At 36.8% G+C, this 20,159-nt stretch overlaps 1 protein-coding gene across 5 annotated transcripts in view; it reads right to left on the reverse strand.

The window, feature by feature from the left end:
• LOC145686776 (netrin receptor UNC5C-like) overlaps positions 1-20,159 on the reverse strand; it is a 773,553-nt gene that overhangs the window by 582,940 nt on the left and 170,454 nt on the right. For all 5 annotated transcript variants that reach the window (XM_081760434.1, XM_081760431.1, XM_081760432.1 and 2 more), the window contains one exon: positions 8,945-9,258. In XM_081760434.1, coding sequence (XP_081616560.1) covers positions 8,945-9,035 — 91 coding nt within the window. In that variant the 5' untranslated portion in view covers positions 9,036-9,258. The remainder of the gene's footprint in view (positions 1-8,944; positions 9,259-20,159) is intronic.

Consider the following 20,159-nt stretch of genomic DNA (forward strand, 5'->3'; position numbering starts at 1 on the left):
GTTATATACGCACATCGGTATGTGAGATCTTGACCGCGTATTTACAGTTCTTTCGCTCGTATTGAAAGTATGTTTATTAGTAGGGATGCGCACGAGACGAGTCGAGACAGGATTTTCCTGACAAAATTCGCGAGTCGAGACACGGCTCTTCCAATAGAGAAATATACATTTTTCGAGTCGAGACATCATTTTTACACTACATTTTCGAGACGAGACAGCCATAAATCTTGTCTCGTGCGCATCCCTATTTATTAGGAACACTTATACGGAAAGCACGTATAAAATATACTTTTTCAGTTATACGCTTGCTGTACGTGTGCAGTCCAAAAACTACAGGATTTACACATGTAACCTACGTTTTCACGTATGGCATATACGTTTTTTCTTTCTCAGTGTATCCCACAAAGGGCCGAAAAATGTCCGTAATGATTCCTGGGACATAAACAGACATGTATGAATTTCCACTGAATCACCACGGGACACCCAGTAGCAACAATGGTATTTTTCTTTTTTTTTTCGCCCCTTCCCCCTTTAAAATTTCAATAACGTACTTTATGGCACTATCTCTCCTTGCAGGCACCCATCCTCCGTCAACAGAAAATCACTTTGCACTCTCATGAGGAAAAACACGAACATTTTAACTATGGTCACAGAATGTTTGTATACACAGAACGATACAATGTGAGAGTGAGGAAGTACTATAACTATGGCTCACAAACAGTGTAAATAAGTAAATTTATAAAAAGGAAATTGTAAATGAAAAAAAAAAACATGCATTTGTATTTCATGCTCCAATTAGCTTTAAAAGCACCATACCACACAGGTACAATGGTACGAACACCAATTTATAAAGAGGCAGGCATTCACCCTGGTATAAGTTACGCCTCATCCAGTGAAAATTTGAATTTCCTACCTTTCGCCCCCCCCCCCCGCGCCTTTTGTATCCGCCAACAACACTTTTAGTAGTCCATTTTGTAATGAAAAGGTTTGTTTACATTTCGAGTTCTTTTGTGCTAACGTCCATTAGAGTGGTTTCGGTTGGAAAATCAGTGCTTTGTTTAACAACAGAAGTTACAGACATTTTCCACCTTCGTTTCCAATATTTACAATTATTGTGTATTTTTGTTCCTGTGCACGGCAAGTGTTCATTATATCATTATCAGCACAAAAAGCCCCCAAACACTTTAAACGGAAGTGGAAATATATTTCATTTTACCCCTCTATAATTACGTGGAAGACAAGCTTTCAAAACGGAAGAAAGAAAAAAAAATGATTGGTTTCTTCTGTTTCTACTTATATAGTCATATATTCTTAGAAACATAACAGTTATATAAACAAAAAATACAGAACATATATCCTTCCGCGACCCTTTGTCATTGGGCGCTACTTTACCAACTACAACCATTTGAACTTTTATGTTTGCAACACCTACAATTTACCTTAAGAGCATGACATATTAAAAATATATATATATATTTTTCTTTTGCTTGTTTTTCATAAGTGAAAGGAGATAATGAAATACAACTTAACACAATCATAGATAATGTTATTCTACAACAGAAAATATGAACGAGAAGAAGTTTCAGTGTTGCCATCCATAAAATTACAGTGTTGCCAGAATAACATTTCCCCCAAAATCTAAGTCAGCGACTAGAGAAACAAACTCAACTGCATTTGGTTACATGTCATGTTGTTTTGGTTTCTTGTGAACTCTAAATAACATTACTATTTAATTTTAATAGCTATATGTTAAAACTATTTCGTTTATTACAAACTAAATACAACTATTATTTTAAAAATATACCAAAACAACATGATACGTAATCAAATGCAGTTGAGTTTGCTCCTCTACTCGCTGCCTTAACTTAGATTTTGGAGAAATTGTTATTCTAGCAACACTGTAATTTCTTTGGATGGCTACACTGAAAATTCTTAGGTTCATATTTTCTGTTATAGAACATCTACGATTGTAGTAAGTTGCATTTCATTATCTCCTTTCACTTATGAAACACAAACAAAAGAAAAATTGTCAATTTTGGATTATTTTTAGTAAGTCATATTCTTAATTCTAAAACTGTTGAGAACCCCTGCTGTACACATAGGCCCATACTTATTTTTATGTTACGATCAAAGTTTCATTATAAGTGAAAAGAATACCCTACTGCGGTGGAAACAATTCGATACTTATATTAATTTATACTACGTGCATACAATACACAAAGGGATTACTGACTATTTGAAAGTTATTTATGTGCAATAAAATAGGAATCACGCACACAGCTTAAAAGATCGAAAAACATGTTTCGCTCTCTCATGTACTTACTCCATGTACGGAAAAAGAAGAAGAAGAAAACATGGCTATTTGAGTTCGTGTTTTACGCCGCTAATACAGTGTTTGTCCTTCACAAATGGGATTATGCACTTGCAACATGGAAACATGAGTAAATCTCGCGCAAGCTTCGGAAGAGTCCTTTTGCATCACTTTTTGTCCTCCCTTGTGTTGCACTTGGTCTATGATCTCTAACCTCTTGAAATGTTCAAATGGAAGACCGTGATTGATTAACACTTGATATTCTTAACACTTGAATGTAATTATTTATGGTTATAATTTGTTTTTGTTAGGAGAACATCTGGTTTACTGGTCGCGTACAGAATTGCACACTCCTTGATGCGATATTTATTGCATTCATAACTTTGGAACACAGAGACCGATATGGGCAGCCCCCTTTTGTAACGGTTTCTTTCTTTAAGAGTCTTCATCCCGGCGAAATTAAAATACCGCTAATTTTACAGTAATTATGTGATATCTTCAAACAGATAAAATATAATCGAAATGTGGAACAAGAGCGCCCTAGACAATATTATTTTACATGAGAAACCGTTATCACGACTCACTTATCTGCTTTCGATTTCGAGCCATTTTGAAAATCGGCATTTATTTTCGCGTTTCTAAACAGCTGAAAACGGAAAGCCGCTAGGTGACTTGTGATAACGGTACCTCATGCAAAATAATATTGTCTAGGGCGCTCTTGTTCCATATTTCAATTATCTTTTATGTATTTGAAGATATCACATAATTACTGTAAAATTAGCGGTATTTTAATTTCGCCGGGATGAAGACTCTTAAGTAAAACTACTACGTGTACTGAATGATTGACCGCTGCGTCTAATAAATCAGTTACGATTGGCCAATATATGACGTGGTAAAGTTGCTCACGAGACGAGACAAAACAACAACGTTTTCTCGCCTCAGTAAATTGTGTAGAAGTATTGTCTCATCTTGATTTTCGAATGATTGTTTTTTCCCGTTTTGTAAATTTATGTCCCGACTTTTTTTCTTAATTTCACCTAGAAGTTACCAGAATTCTTCTGTTTGACGGGAGGCCTACGAAAAGTGTGATAGAACAACGTGTAAACTATTTTTATTATTCGAGTAGGCCCTACATTGTGTAATAACTCACTATGTCTTTAAACGTTGATAAATGCTCTTCCTTGGATTCCTACAGTTACTTTTATCTATGTATAGTTTTTATAGTATGCATCATCTTAACACTAAAAATAGGGTAACCAAATATCTCGTTTTTAACGGGATTCTGTCCTTTTTCAGGCCCGAAAAAAAAAATGCTAACAACGCAATATGTCAATTTTTTTAAAATAGTTGTTTCGTTCCTGACTCGTAGTTAAGTAGTATAATCATAGTGTCAATTTAAAAAATATTTCTTGTAAGGACTCACATTTTTTTATTATTTTTTTAAAAGGAAAAGTCAACCTTTCTAATTAATATTGGAATAAATGTGGACTTTCACCTCTCCTGTTCAACGTCTATATATAAGAGACTATGAAAGAATTCTTTGACAAAAACGAGAAAGGCGTAAAAGTAAATGGCCAGACACAATAAAGTTTGCTGATGACATAACATCGATAGCGAAGAACAAGGGTGGGGGTGGGGGGAGCTTGCAGGAAACATTTTCAAACTTGAACGACCAACTGAAAAAAAAATGCAAAATGAAGATAAATAAGAAGAAAACCAAAGTGATGAAGTGCACAAAAACAGGACATGAGGGGGCAAATGTATGGCTACATGGAGGGAAAATCGAAGACATTAAGACGTTCCCCTATCTAATATTCTCGAACGGAAGAAGTGAAAAAGACGTAAGTTCCAGAATAGCGCAGGCTAAACAAGCATTCAATAGGAAAAGAGGACTGCTAACATCAAGAAATGTGCTGTTGGACGTTCGTAATCGATTTATTAAGATCCTGGTATGGAGCGTGGCGCTTTACGGATCAGAGACGTGAACATTGAGAAAGGCTAAAATATCCAAGCTGGAAGCATTTGAAATGTGGTGTTGGCGCAGAATGCTGCGCATATGATGGACCGAAAGGAAAAGGAATGAAGACATACTAAAGGAAGCTAATAAAGGACGACAGATCATGAAGATAATAAGAAAAAGAAGAAACAGCATGCTTGGTCATCTTATTCGGCACTTCGATTGGATTACCGTGCTGATAGAGGGAAAGGCAGAAGGAAAACCAGGAAGAGGAAGATCAAGGATAGAATTCTAGATGCAGTTATGAAGAAGAGATCTTATCAAAGTATAAAATAGCTCTCCCAAGGGAGAGAAAAGTTTTAAAATTTCCATGTTGCTCACCAACCTATGGTTGAGTGATCAAGAACAAGAATATATACGTATATTGACTATGAAATATTTTAACATCCCACGATTATGCAATGAGGGCAAGGGAGACGGTGATGATGACAAGTGAATGAAATGGTAAAATGAAGAAAGTGGGAGAACGCCGAGAAAACCCACGCACACGGTGTTTGTCCACCATAAAGCTCACTTAGCGTGAGCTGCGATCGAACCAGAGACCTCACGCACCAGAGGAGAATACTCTACCACTGAGCCATCGCGGCCCCTAGTCAAAATGTTTTGTAAGGTGCAGGCAGTGAACTGACCAATCCTACGGATTTTCAAGTCACACATAAGGTAAGTTTAGGCTTAGCAAGGACCATACCATGTTATGATTCAGTTTCCTCTAATCCTTCGTGCGAGTGAACGAGGAAGATATATCACAGAATGAATTCCCATGCAGTGGATAACTCCGTTTGTAAATTTTCCTACAACGCGATGCCATTTTAGCTTCCCATCTGTTGCCACCAAATTTCAGTTATAAGGAAAAATGTTCTCAAAAAGTTAGAAAAAATTAAATATTTCAGTTTAATGTTCCAAGGTTATGCTCTTTTGGTTACGGAAGACAATAATTAAGCCAAGCGAATGATGCTGAAACAATTAGTGCAATGAAAAGTGGGAGGAAACGGGAGTACCCCGAGAAAACTCACGGACGCGATGTTGTCCACCACAACTTACTTGGCCGGGATCGAACCAGAGATGAACGATCTATCACTGAGCCACCGTGCCCCCTCGAAAGGTTAGAAAAGCATATTAGTTGCATTAACGTGTCGCAGAATATTTCTCCTACCTTTATCTTTTATTCTTTCTTTCTTTCTTTATTCAGAGAAAGCAAACGTAATAAATTAGACTATAATTGTATCAACGTTAATTATTACAACATAAGTAGACTAACTTTCGTACCATATTTCACCTTCATTTACGTGTACCTTAAGAGGCCCCATCACGGTGTGATTAAAATGCCGCTAATTTTACAGTAATTATGTGATACCTTCAAATAAATAAAAGATAACCGAAAAATGGAACAAGAGCTCGCTAGACAATATTATTTTACATGCGATACCGTTAGCACGACTGACTTATCTGATTTCAATTTCCAGCCATTTAAAAAATCGGCATTTATTTTCGCGTTTATAAATTGCTGGAAGCGAAGAGCTACTAGGTGACTCGTGATAACGGTACCTCATACAAAATAATATTGTCTAGGGCAATCTTGTTCCACATTTCGATTATTTTTTTTATATATTTTAAGATATCACATAATTACTGTAAAATTAGCGGTATTTTAATTTTGCAGTGATTAGGGCTCTTAAGACCTCTTTTGTAAACGCTGCCGAACTACAGTGCAACATGCGTACACTACGCGCGTATTTCCAAGGCAAGCGACGTATCCTGGCATCTTATAGAGTAATCGTACTTTCAATTGACATGATATCCAGTGACCTGCATGATGCTATAGAGCGTCCCACAGAAATTCAATGAAATCTGAGTAATCATCTTTTCGGCTAGGCCAAATGTATTCGCTGAACCTACGCAGTTGCCGTTCTCGAGTTAGAAAGGAGTGTAGGAGTGGATCAAGCCCCCGATAATCGAAGTATTAAGCAGACAACACAAATGATTTCTAATTCGTCACATAAACACAAAATAATTAGAAATTTGTGTTTACCACTAGATTACATTTATTTGTCCACATTGTGAAATATTCACAAACCTTATTGTAAAAATCAGTCCATGTTGATATTGAAGATTTCTGACTTTTTTTTTTTTTTAAATATAAGTTTCTATAACACTGAAGTGCCGACAGAAACACGAAGGAAAAAAATGATGACATGTTCATGTATGGTCTAGTGCACATAATTTATATTATCCCCCTCCCTTCCCTACATTTTATCGCCCACGCAGTGTGTTTATATCTAATAGTTCAATTACATCCTTGAAACACCCAACAACTCCGGAAATGTTCATTAATCTTTGGTTTCTTACTTGTTACAAAGTATACTGACTTTAAATTGGGTAATGACTATTTCATTTTTAGCGCTGACAAACGCTCTCAAATCACCAACTTGACGGATATAAACGATCTGTCACACAAAGCATCATATGTGAACATCACATCAGGAAGTTGATTTTGAAAAAAAATATAGATATATAACGCATATACATGTATAACGTGGATCTGTAAATAGCAGAATATGTATAATTGTCCATAGTAAAATAAAATGTATTTTTGAATTTCTTCTATAAAATGGAAATATATTTCAAAATCTTTGCAACAAAACAGAAATATATTTTTAAATCAGTGTAGTAAACTAACTAACCTATGCCTATGGAACCCGGAGGTTCAATGCCGCGTTCAGTAAAGCTTTCCACTGACTTCTATCCTTAGTCAATTGGATCCAGTTACTACTTTGTATTCCTATATCTGCGAGATCCATCTTAATATTGTCCTCCCATATGCGCCTAGGTCTTCCTACTGGTCGTTTTTCGATTGGTCTTCCAGTCAAGACTTTGAAAGCGTTTCTACTTTCTTCCATTCTGGCTACATGACCTGCCCACCTGAGCCTCCCAGATTTGATGACCGTAACAATGTTTGGTAAACGACATAAATTATTCAGTTCCTCGTTATGAAGTTCCCGCCGTTCGCTATTCCCGTTCCTCTTGGGTCTGAATATTCGTCTCAGGATCTTGTTCTCAAATAGTTTCAGTCTGCGTTCTTCCCACAGAGTAAGCGACCATGTTTCGCAACCATACAGAACAACAGGCATGATTATTAATATTATTTTATACATTTTAAGCTTCAAATTCCTCGACAGAATTTGTGACAACAAAAGATTTTGAACTGAACAATAACACGAATTCCTTGCTTGTAGGCGACATTTAGTTTCTTTGTGAAAATGATTTTGGTCTGTTAATACTAATCCTTGGATATTTGAAAGTTTTCACTTTATCGGAAGTATTATTTGATACTTTAATCCCGTGTAATAAAACTGAAGTGGATTTTAAATTTCTTCTGTAAAATGGAAATTTATTTATTTCTAGTTCATTGTAATCAAATGGAAATTTTATATATATTTCAGCAAATAAAACGGAAATTATATACATTTGTCTTCGTGTATTTATAATTTCTGTAACAAAATGAAAGTGAATATTTGAATGTCTTTAACCGCTTCCCGGATTAACCCAAGTTATTTCGTTTTACCAAGTAGGTCAGTTCTGGTCAAATTATCTTCCCAAACGTGATTATGTTGTACACGAAATATCTCGCAATAAATCATGAAAGAACGGTCGACGAAAGAAAGTGCGAATTTACTCGTCCTGGTCCAAATTGAAGCAAATGCGGAAATCTTAATAACTCGGATTGCTCCGCCAAGACCTGGTTACTTCGGATAAAGTGGAAGGGGAAGTGGTTAATAAAATGGCATCGTCTTTCTGAATATTTTAAATAAAACAGAAACATATTTTTGAATACTGTAAAAAAAATATACAAAGTTATTTTTCAATTTTTTGAAGAAACGTCTTGTTTTGTGGGACCTTGAATAAAGAATTGAGAAAGAGATTCCTACTGTATGGAGCACAAACATGGACATTACAAACAAATTATGGAAAGCGGCTGGACGCTTTCGAAATGTGGATGTGGAGAGGAATAGAGAGAATTAGTTAGGTCGAGCGGAAAACGAAGAAAGGGTGTTAGAAATGGTGGGGGAGAAAAGAACAATTTTATATATTATTAAGAAGAGGATGAGAAACTGGTTGGGACATTGGCTAAAAAGGAACTGTATCATCAGGGGCGTGCTAGAGGGTATAGTAGCAGGAAAAAGAGGGAGAGGGCGAAGAAGGCTACAACTAATGCACGATATGAAAATAGAAAAATCATATGTAAAGACAAAGAGGTTAGTGGAAGACTGTGGGGCATGGAAACTTCTCAGTTGTTGCAAGTAGCCTGCCCATGATGGGAGAATACCTCTGATGATTATCTATAAAATGGAAATGTATTTCTAACTATAATAAATTTCTCTTTACACTATTTTTGTTCTTAAAAAGCAAGTCTTTTATGTGATAAATACAATAGGGTTTACTGTAAATAGACTTAAATGAAAGCAATCGCGAAACTTGTTAGTGATGAAGAAGTGAACGTACATTTTAATTTAAGAATCTACCAACGCTAACAACTGTCCTGAGAAAGGTTGAGCAATGTGTTAACATAATGCAAGACATATTTCATGTGTCTAAAAACCCATTACACCTTTACCTACCTTGTGACCTCACAGCCGAGGAGACCGCTAGGATGACCAACAGAGATAACTTCACCGATGGACACAGTGTCATGTCTTTACAGCCAGCCATGTTGGAAACTCCGCCACTTGGTCCGCGGTATTCTTACGCACGACGTACACACGCATAAACACCAACCGCCACGCAGGTTCACGCACTCGTATACATGACGACGTACGCATACAGCCGCATCTGTGCACCTTCGCACGCAATGACAATCCCTCTTCGTGTTCTTAGCGTTTTCTTGCAATGGTCACATCTATCCTTTTACACGAGAGAAAGAGAGAGAAGTTATCTGAAAATAAAAGAAAAATTAAAAACATAAGTTTCTGGTCAAAGATATAAATGTACATTGTAAAAACAAAAGCAACAATATACGTTTTAATTAAATCTCAATTAATTTTTTAGATTTGTTTTTCCTGCGTACCAATAAAAATGTTTAGCAAGCACGATAACGTTGCTTTCGTTACGGAAATCTTCACTTTTGGGGCTATAAAGACGTAAATAGAAGATACAGATGCCAAAGCAATATGCGAGACTTCTACACGAAGGAAACAAATATAATGCAACATTATAAAGGCGTTTCTAGATCACTTTATATATATATATATATATATATATATATATATATATATGGTTCTCAAAATTTAATCGTTATCTATTTATTATATTTTTAACTTTTCCCAACATGGTTCCTCGCCGTTCAATCGCTAGTTGCAAACATTTCCATTCTGGTTTAATATAGAGCGAAACTCGACCACAATTACATTCTTCACTTGCAACATCTTGCTTTCTTAGAAGGAAATATCAGAAGAGACATATTACCAGAGCAAGAGAGGTTCGTTCTGCTTCCAAAAGAGCGGACTGCAGAGTCACTAGTTGAGACAGTTCACATGGTACTTCAGCCGTAATCTCAGGTAGGTAAGGCTGGGATTGTGGCATTTTTCTAGTTTCGAGGAATGTACAGATCATGGAAAGGCTTCTGCAGGGTGAGATTCGGTATAGTGATGTCAACTGGCTCGGCTCGAGCCCTGAGCCATCAGCTCAGCTCGAACTCCGGCTCGGTTGTGATGAACCATCGGCTCGGTTCGGGTGAGCCATCAGCTCGAGCCGGCTCGGTTGTGATGAACCATCGGCTCGGTTCGGGTGAGCCATTAGCTCGAGCCGGCTCGATTGCGATGAGCCACCGGCTCGGTTCAGCTCGGCTTAGGTGAGCCATCGGCTCAAGCCGGCTCGCTTGGGTGAGCTGTTGGCTCGGCTCGGCTCGGTGGTGACTGAGCGGTGAGCCGAGCCGCTCGAGCCGTTGACAACTCTAATTCGGCACTTACGGTGGCGCCGGGACGTCTTCTAGAAACAAAACAGAGATATAAGCTTTCTGAATTCTCAGACGATGGCACTAGATATTTCGGTTCATTCCTACTCTGTATGGGAGTTCCCTCCACCAGTAGGTATGCTGCAATCTATAGGTGTACCTTAAAGATTTAGTTGTTCGAAGTAGAGACAGGAAGTATTATTCCTTTTCTGGAATCGATTCTTTTCCAATTCATTCCAACCAAGGATTTGTTTCTCCGAATCGAACTCTTTAGTTTTGGTAAGTTACCCATATGATTCTGACTTCTTTGGTTTTCACGTTTTATTCTTCCAAATAAGGGTTTGAACTTTCTTCGGAATCGAGTCTTTTCGTTCCGATGAGTTGAATAGCTCCAAGTTCCGTGATTCCTTCTTTCAGCCAAATTAGTCAAACCACTTTTGTTAACTGATAAGCTATTGCAAAAACTTGGTTTGAACAGGAAAGTGGGGAATAAAAAATAGAAGTGTACATAAAGAGGAATTGCCATGTTTCAAGATATTCTAAGAAAGTTTAATTTCTTCCTAATTTCTTGCCATTGTAAATCATTTCACAAGAAGGAAGGTTTGGTTGTTTCTAGACATGCGCAGTAGGTTCATTATATGCTTCTTCGTCACACAATGTCTACGTTCTAAAGTATTGCTTTTGACTACAGTACTTCCATCCATATCAATCCATCAAGTGAATATACTCATCTGTTGTTTGGTTCCGTCATCAGGTTCCATTAACCGATTCCCACTGATACAATCCATCAACTACACTGAATGAATCCACGTAAGTGAATCCGTCTTTTGATTCCGCCAAAGTCAATTCAGATCTTTTCCTTTCGCTGAACGATTAGTTCTTTTGGAACATATCATTCCAGAACTACCCATAACTAGTTCGCACCTTCGCGGAACTTTGAACTGAGCACTTCTTCATCCAGTATCAACTAATGGAAAAGTGAGCGGTCTATGAGAGAGGTACTTGGCCATTCCAGCATGGGTAAAGATATTACTGTGCTGTATTATTTTTAAGTCCAAATAACATTGTGCAGCCCCCCAAACAAATAATGCATGGAATTTAGTTGAAAAGTACTGAATATATATATTTTTAAGAGTTTGGTTTACCATACTACCTTTTACATATTTACCCTGCCCATTTTCCCGGGAAACAATCTCAAGAACCACCTGGGGGATCACCATCAATTTTGGGGAGAATGCAAAAGGTCAAAATTTAGGAATCGACTACGTTGATGTAGGTAGTATTGAGACCGGAAGTGATAAAAAAAAATCAACCATTTCCACTTATTACGTTGGTCACTACGAAGAAAAACTGTAATACTAGCGAGAAATGGTTTCCTAAAGTCGATTACGTGTGTCAAGTGCACGTTTCATTTCCTCCTTGACTAGCTACTAAAACTCGGAAGTGAAAATTCCATTACAACTTCCGGTTCAACACTGACTTACATTGAGATAAAAAGGTAAGAGATAGGGAGATCTTTTTTTGTGTGTGTGGAACCGATTTAGCGTTCTAAGAATATATATCGAGTTTGCTCTGAACTTTCTATTCAAACCGGAAGTGGCAGAAATAAACCACTTCCGGTTTTAACGTTGGTCTCTATAAAGTAAAAACGGTAATAGCTAGCAAGAAGCAGTTTTCTGCAATCAGTTAAGTGCCCCAAGAGTAGATACCACATCCACCCTAATCTCTCTACTGAACCGGAAGTTGTAAGAAATATACTACAACTTCCGGTTTCAATATTTATTGAGAAAATATCACTCCAGACTAACCAAATTTCTTCATGTGGTGTACACGTAATACTCAAATTATTCTTATTCTATTATTGATTATATTATATTATTTATTTATTTATTTGCTTCTGAAGACTTATTTTATGTTCTCAAAGGTCCATACTTTCTAGCTTGGGCAACGCTTATCCAGCAGAAAAACTACAGTGCCAATATAAGGTTAAGAATGAACATAATGTACATTTTACTCCAGATTTTCAGATGTTTATGAGGCATTTTGGATTATTTGGTACAATTTACAGCAGCAAGGAACATTTAGGGAGCTGTACACTATAAAACTTCCTTTCCCCTGAGAATACAGCCTTGTGCACAAGTGATGTTAATTGCGTAATTTCGGATTTTAAAGGGACTAGAGCGTGTACTTATTCACTTACATGGTACAACCAAGCGAAAGCCACAAGGATTCTCACGCGTCACGACTAGTCTATACAGACAACAACACGTGTATGCTTTCAGCTTCAGTATCTAGCTGCCATGCTAAGATGAAGTTAAACTCTTATTCCGCCATTTTGAATTAAGAGTTTCTTAGGTTTTTGGTGGGGGAGACCACTATTCCACTTCCAAGCAGAATACACGTGACTAGCGAATTCATGTTTCATATAGTTATAGCTATTATTATTTCGCTTGGTGAAATTATAGTAAACTTTCAACCTACGAGAACTCAATATCGAAACCGGAAGCGGTAGATAAACACTCTCGATTTCTATAGAGAGACATAGTCAAGGAATCTGTTCTTATGATGCTCTCACCATTGGTTTAGTAGCTAGCGCGTGGGCCATTAATGCACAGAATCCCGGGTTCGATAACCTGTTAGGATCGCCTTGAAATTTTGAACGCAGTACGATGGTTTGGGTTCCACGTTAAACTGCGAGTCCACGTCTCAAATAGCCTCTCTGAAATAGAAGTAAGTAAATAATAGAACTTAACAGTACAGATAGTCCTTTTAAAATCTTCCTATATTTAATTGTTACTATACATTGTAACTTAGGAACGCCCAGAGTTTTTGCAGGAAAGAGGGAGGGGGCAAAATAATTAATCTGTTTTCTATTTCTTTCTTTCTCTTTTTAAAGATAAATTTACAAAACAGAAAAAAACTGATAAAAAGCATAATAGAATACTACTTCAAAAAGAGCAGGAAAAAATATTCTCAGGTAGAAAGAGGGAATTAAAAAAGAGGCGAAAATGAGCAGATAGGGAACAATTCACGTTTTATGCGAAAGGAAGAAACCTCAGCAGTATTAAGCTTAATGGTAGAACAGGGGGCAGGCATTATCTCAACGGTGCCTCTCATAAATATAGGAGTTGAAAAGAACGTAAAAATTCGAATAAAGAGCAAGATAGGACTTTTTTTTAAAAGAAAAAAATACACCCATACAACCTCAAGATTTAGAATAAATCATAAAAAGTTTTCCGGAGGAGAAGGGATACTTTTAAAAGAAATGCAATGGTCTTATTCAGCAGAAACTGTCTTAAATAAGAGGTTATCGTCTTACATTTTCCTCAAGAGTTAAAGAGTCTTCATCCCGGCGAAATTAAAATACCGCTAATTTTACAGTAATTATGTGATATCTTCAAATAGATAAAAGATAATTGAAATATGGAACAAGAGCGTCCTAGACAATATTATTTTGCTTGAGGTACCGTTATCACAAATCACCTAGTGGCTTTCCGTTTTCAGCTGTTTAGAAACGCGAAAATAAATGCCGATTTTCAAAATGGCTCGAAATCGAAAACAGATAAGTCGTGATAACGGTTTCTCATGTAAAATAATATTGTCTAGGGCGCTCTTGTTCCACATTTCGATTATCTTTTATCTATTTGAAGATATCACATAATTACTGTAAAATTAGCGGTATTTTAATTTCGCCAGGATGAAGACACTGAAACGAGAAAGTAGCTTAGGGTTTCAAGCTTTGTATACTTACTTCTAGGTACAATCGTGATTCAAAAACCTGGTCACTCATTTCGTTTTAAGAAACCCAAATAAAAGGTGAAACATCACAATGTTTAATATTAATAGTACGGTACTTGATCGGTTGATTTATAGTTTAGTGCAGTGGTTCTCAACGGATGTGTCACGATGGTGTGTCACGAGGTCCCCTAATGTGTGTCGCAAAGAATTTAATAATAATTAGTTAAAATTGAGACTGACTGTACCAGTCAAACACCTCCAGCGGTAACAATAATGCTCAAGCTATATAGTGTCATAAAAACTAATTGGTTTCACTTTTATAATAGATATTATTATTATTATTATTATTATTATTATTATTATTATTATTATTATTATTATTATTATTATTATTATTATTATTATTTATAACAAAATTATCAAACAAGTGTATCGGATGTCCTGACGTTCAGTAAAGGGTGTCGTCTTTCAAAAAAGGTTGAGAACCACTCGTTTAGCGTACCTCAACAGAACAGCGGCCATATGAACATAGACCTACAGCTTAGTGTGGGACTTAAACATGAGCTTCCTCCATTGCGCTGAGAAAACAACATATGTGGCGTACGTAAAAACGTAGGTTACATGCGCAAATCCTGTAGTTTCTGCATTTAACATGCAACCGTATGTAATATGCTGAAGCAAACGTATAACTGAAAACGTATGTTTTATACGTGATTTTCGTATAACTGTTCCGTATAAACGTATTTTCCATACCAAAGAAAAAACTGTATATAGACTGCCAGAATCTCACATTCAGATGGACGTATACAACATATAGCTTACGTATGTAATATACGGAGAACTGTTAGATATTAGACATCCTGCAGCGATATGATGTAAGCGAGGGAAAAGGCAATACGTGTGCAGCACATGGATAACGTATGCTCCGTACAGATTTCCGTAGTAAACATATGGAATCCGTATATTTGTACAATATATCGCTGTTCGGATAACAGATTTTTCTCAGTGTGGGAATCGAACCCACCGACAGCGCTAACGCCAATCATATGCCACGAGAAAACCTATAGTAATAATAATAATAATAATAATGATAATAATAATAATAGTAGTAGTAGTAGTATTAATAGTTTGTTAGTGTGAAGTATAGCACCGAAGCCATGTAAGATATGGACCAACAGCTTAACGTGCGATCTAAGCATTGCTCCTACTGGGAATAGAACCCGGATCGCCCATACTGACATGGGGTAATTCTATTTTCTACCCACGATCAGTGATGATATTAGAATATTTCCTCCGAGTAGGAAATTTCAATACACTGAGGGTGAATAGTGGTACTGCGAAAGTACTGGAAATCTTACGATGGAGCCAGTAATAGTAGTAGCAGTAGTAATTGTAATAGCAATACAACTAGTTATCCATACACTGCCTAACACTTCCCCAGTAAGACAATGAGAACACTTTTCCATGCAGCAAAGTACAGTACATTGCACAGCAAATTAATGGACTTTACATCTTTTCCGAACTTCCATTGCACCCCCCCCCCCCCACCAATTACAAATTTCTGAGCAAACTACTGTGATAATAGATATTATAATATTCAAACAGTTTCAAGATGATGAGCAATTTATATTCTGAGTTTCTACGTAATTTGCTCTGCATTCGCTAAATGCAGAGACAGGAGGGATAGAAGGAAGTTCCAACCCAAAATTTTCCATCAACATTCAGCGCCGCGGTGTCACGTCCTGGGAAGCTGATTAGAGAAACAAATGCGGTTTCATCAGATAACGAAGGATAAGCTTGAACAGTGCGTAAGGTTGAAAAAAAAAGACAGTACACAGTGAGGTGTACTCAAACACCTCTATGTCTATAGTTCTCTTTGTTATGCTGAGCTGAGCACCTGTGAGCCAGGGGCGTCTGCAGAACAGTGGGCAACAGAAGAGATCTTTTTTCTTTTCTTTTTTGGCGATGTGAGCGCCGTGCGCCATCACCTTCCAGTAAAGGAAAAAAGTCCCTTCTAAATGGTAAAATGACGATGGAGAGAAGGTAGTTTGGAGCACCTGTGTCGTCCCTTCAGTGACGATGCACTTTTTTTTTCGAACGTTATTTCCAGTACGAAAAAAAAAAAAAAAAGCTGTTCGAGCTGTTGCCATCACTTTGGTTATTCTATGCTAGGTTAGTCTCCCGTTCTCTTCTGTTTGCATGGTTACCTGCTGTTGCGTTCGAAATTATAACACGTTGACGCTTCAAGAGTATATCACTTAGGTAAAGACATGGAATATATGATACGCTGTAAAACGTTACAGGCAAGCATGTATTTGGTCGTAAGTACCAGCAATACGTTGCAAAGAAATAAAACGCCTTTTCAACATAAACTGGATCCATTTTTTTTATAGATAAAAAACTACAAAACTTTACAGCAGAGACATACAAGGACATCAGATGAAGAAATGATTTATTTATAGTAAGAAATAAATCACTACTCGGTTTTGTATCTGAAACACTATACCCCTACAAGGGAACCTGGTATTACATGCTCAGGAAGCACGAGCGTTAGTAACTAATTTTACGAATTATAGTATTTCCTGTTATAGTCGCGCCGCATTTGAACCGTCCTTCTATCACGTAGCATTATTGTATAAACCAGGGGACAGCGCGCGCTTGTCGTTTGCTGCTGCTGACTTAATGTCCTTGGAAGCACTTAGCTACTTGCCACGTCACGCTAATAAACAAAAGTCGTACAGCTGGGTAAGTTCCGGGTTGTGCGCTAAATCCATGTGATCACTCTCAAGAGCCGCCACTACCATCAGTGACCACTTAGCCATGTGAGACCACACGGATTCCTTATAATTTGAAAATTCAGGTCTAATATTATAAATTATCAAACTACCGCGACGCATGGAAAATCAGTGCAAGTAAATTAATTTAGATATATGAATACAGGTAAATAAATTCTGCTGAAGAGTATTAGAGAAGATTCACGTGATTCCATATCCTTTTATCTTAGACAACCAACATTTCTTTGCTGCTGTTTGGGTTGCATAAAAGCCAAGGAATGTAATAGATTTTAAACAGAATATGGATAGCAACAGTTACCCGTGAATAAGTTAACGGATTGACTTTATCAACAAACTTGTTCGACATAATTACAATAAGGAAAACTACATATCCTTTAGATATAAGCAACCAGCATTTCTTTGCTACTGTGTGGGTTGCATAAAGGCTAGGGAATTTCAGGTTTTAAACGGAACATTGATATCCAGTGTTTGGTGAAGATGTTAACGGATTGACTACATTAACGAACTCACTCAAGATAATTACAGTAAGAAACACTGTATATCCTTTACATATAGGCAACCAGTATTTGTTTGCTATTGTCAAGGCTGCATAAAAGCTAGGGAATGTTATAGATTTTAAACAAGATACGAATATCATCGTTAGCGGTAAAGATGACTGATTTGACTCTATTCATGAATTCGGTTGGACAATTGCTTTAGCTGTCTATTGCAAAAACATAATTCAAAAACTCGTTTCAGTTCAAGGCTTACTGTACGGTGTAACGGACGAATAGATGTACGCCAGTACTATAATAGCAGTACAATCCTTATACATCTGACTGCATGATCCTAATATATCAACGGACTAAATATATTTTTAAAAACAATTTACAATTGTGGGTGAGAGTTTTAAGCAAGGGGTCAGTTTATCAGAAAGGAACTTTACACATGAACGAGTATGAATCCGAGAATGAACACAAAGGACTTATTTTCCGATATTTCCGTTGGTGACTCTTCAGGGCGTCTGGTTTAAAGCAGTGGCGTGTTTCGAAGCCATTTGTCATTTAAAATCTCTCAACAGGCAAAGCCGGATTTCGTTGAATTGAATCAGGGCTTCTGTCAGCTACCATGATATGTGTTGTATAAAAGGGTTTTCTGATCAATACAGCGATAACAATAGGGCATGAAACACAACAACGGGATGGTTGTTGCAAGCTCGGGAGCAAAATATGAAAGAACTTCTCAAAAACACACACACCACCTACAAAGAATTATTTATTTATATGTATAAACAAAATACGGAAAGAAATCAAAACATTTTGTTTCGCGCTTATTGTCTTTGAGTTTGTTTTCTTTTTTGCTTAAAAAAGTTGTTTTTGTTTTAACGTAAAAACGTTTTGATGAAAATGCGAGAAAAAACTTATTTTTGGAATAATCGAAAAAAGTTTTAAAGAAAAAATAAAAATCAGAAACAGAAACAAGTTTTGCTTTCTTCTGATCTCAAGTGGCGTTGACGGAAAACATGCCGAAACCTACTTTTTATTTTTACTCTTTCTTTTGTAATACACGTGTAAAAAAATATCCTAGGAAAGGGGTTCTAAACCTATACACAATATCAGCGTGGAAGGGGAAAAATGAAATGAAATATTGCAGTTTTACGTCCCATCTTTATGCCGGCTAGACTAAAGGAGACGGTAATGATGAGAAATGAATGCAATGGTGGAATAAAGAAAGTGAGAGAAAATCCCGAGAAAACCCACTTTGTTTGTCCACCACAAAGTTTACTTGGCGCGAGCTGGGATCGAACCAGGGACGCAACGCACCAGAGGTGAACGCTGTACCACTGAGTATATATTGTAAAATTTATCTTTCCGAAGTGTGCCCATTAAATGTGAAATTTAATATTACAGACGTAGGCTAATGGTTTAGGGATTAGACTCACGTCCGCGTGGTACCGGTTCGATTTCTGACCGGTGCTTCTCAAGATTTTTGGCACCCACATAATCTCGTGGGGCAAACTGGGGAGTCACGTGAGTAAATATGTAGTAACCACTAGGTCTAGAAACCTCGTGATACGCTTGTTAGAAATCACGTGTCTGTCCCTAGGGTAGACATAGTTGATCTAGTCCCTAACATGGCGTTGGAGCTGTTCAGGCCCAAAAAAAGGACTGTTACGCCAAACGATTAGTTTATATATATATATATATATATATATATATATATATATATATTACAGTGTAATATTTAAAGTAAATTATGGAAATTTTCAAGAATATTCTCAGCACATTATTCAGCGAGAATAGGTATTTATAACACCCGCAAAACGAAAACTGAAAATATCCAGCTGAAACCTCCAATACCTTATTCAAAAACGGTTCAGTCAACTTCAAATCATCAACTCTATTTAATATTCAGGTGAAGGTAGATTACAGAAGACCCTTCAGGGGCAGTTCCCCCTCCCTTTTTGCTACTCTAAACACGTCATAATTCTGTAGAAAAAAGCTTCCAGTAATTGTATGAATTAACGTACCGTGTCTCAACTGCTCCCAAAAATTGAGGCAAATATTCTATAATAAGCGTAGGATATAATCATAATAATACGATACACGTACATGCATTACCTTACTTATTAGTTGTGGATAAAGGACAGTGTTGCCAACGAGATAACTTAAAATTCAGGTAGATTCGTGAAGAAGATTTGTGGGGGAAAATGACGATTTGAAAATATAACCAGAATCCTACTCTTGCTAAGACAGATGTTTTACCTATACAGGGTGGCCCAAAAGTAGGTATAAGTACCGTACTGATCACCTCATTGCATTTTATATCATTTCTTATTTTTTATCCATCGGTAGACTTAGTTTCTTTATTATTTGTTCTTAATGTCTTTTTACTTATATCTTAAGCTCGGAAGAGCTGAAACAAATAAACCTATAAGCTAGAATGATATACTTGATCAATGCAGGAGTGTATACCTACTTTTGGGCCACTCTGTATTTTAGTTAATTGTAGTCTTCATAATTTAAAAAAAAATCCTAGGGTACTTATCACTAATGATCAGTGTTAAATCATTATCTTGATCTTGTGAAATGGAGCAAGCTACGTGCATTTGTCACACAGTATTGATTCTTCGTAATTTGAGGCAAATCAAATCACTTACTATTTCATTATAGCCCTGCATTCAATCATTTCAAATTTGGATCATTTAACAATTTGAATCACAAATAGTACATTCAGAAAACGTCGAACCAACATCGTGTCCGTGGTGGACAACATCTTGTCCGTGGGTTTTCTCGGGGATTCTCCCGTTTCCTCCCATACTCTCAGTCCACCAATTCTTTTATTATCACTCACTAGAAAGTATGGCAGATA

The sequence above is a fragment of the Thermobia domestica genome, chromosome 5, assembly GCF_964235325.1.
Source record: "Thermobia domestica chromosome 5, izTheDome1.hap1.1, whole genome shotgun sequence".
Lineage (NCBI taxonomy): Eukaryota > Metazoa > Arthropoda > Insecta > Zygentoma > Lepismatidae > Thermobia > Thermobia domestica.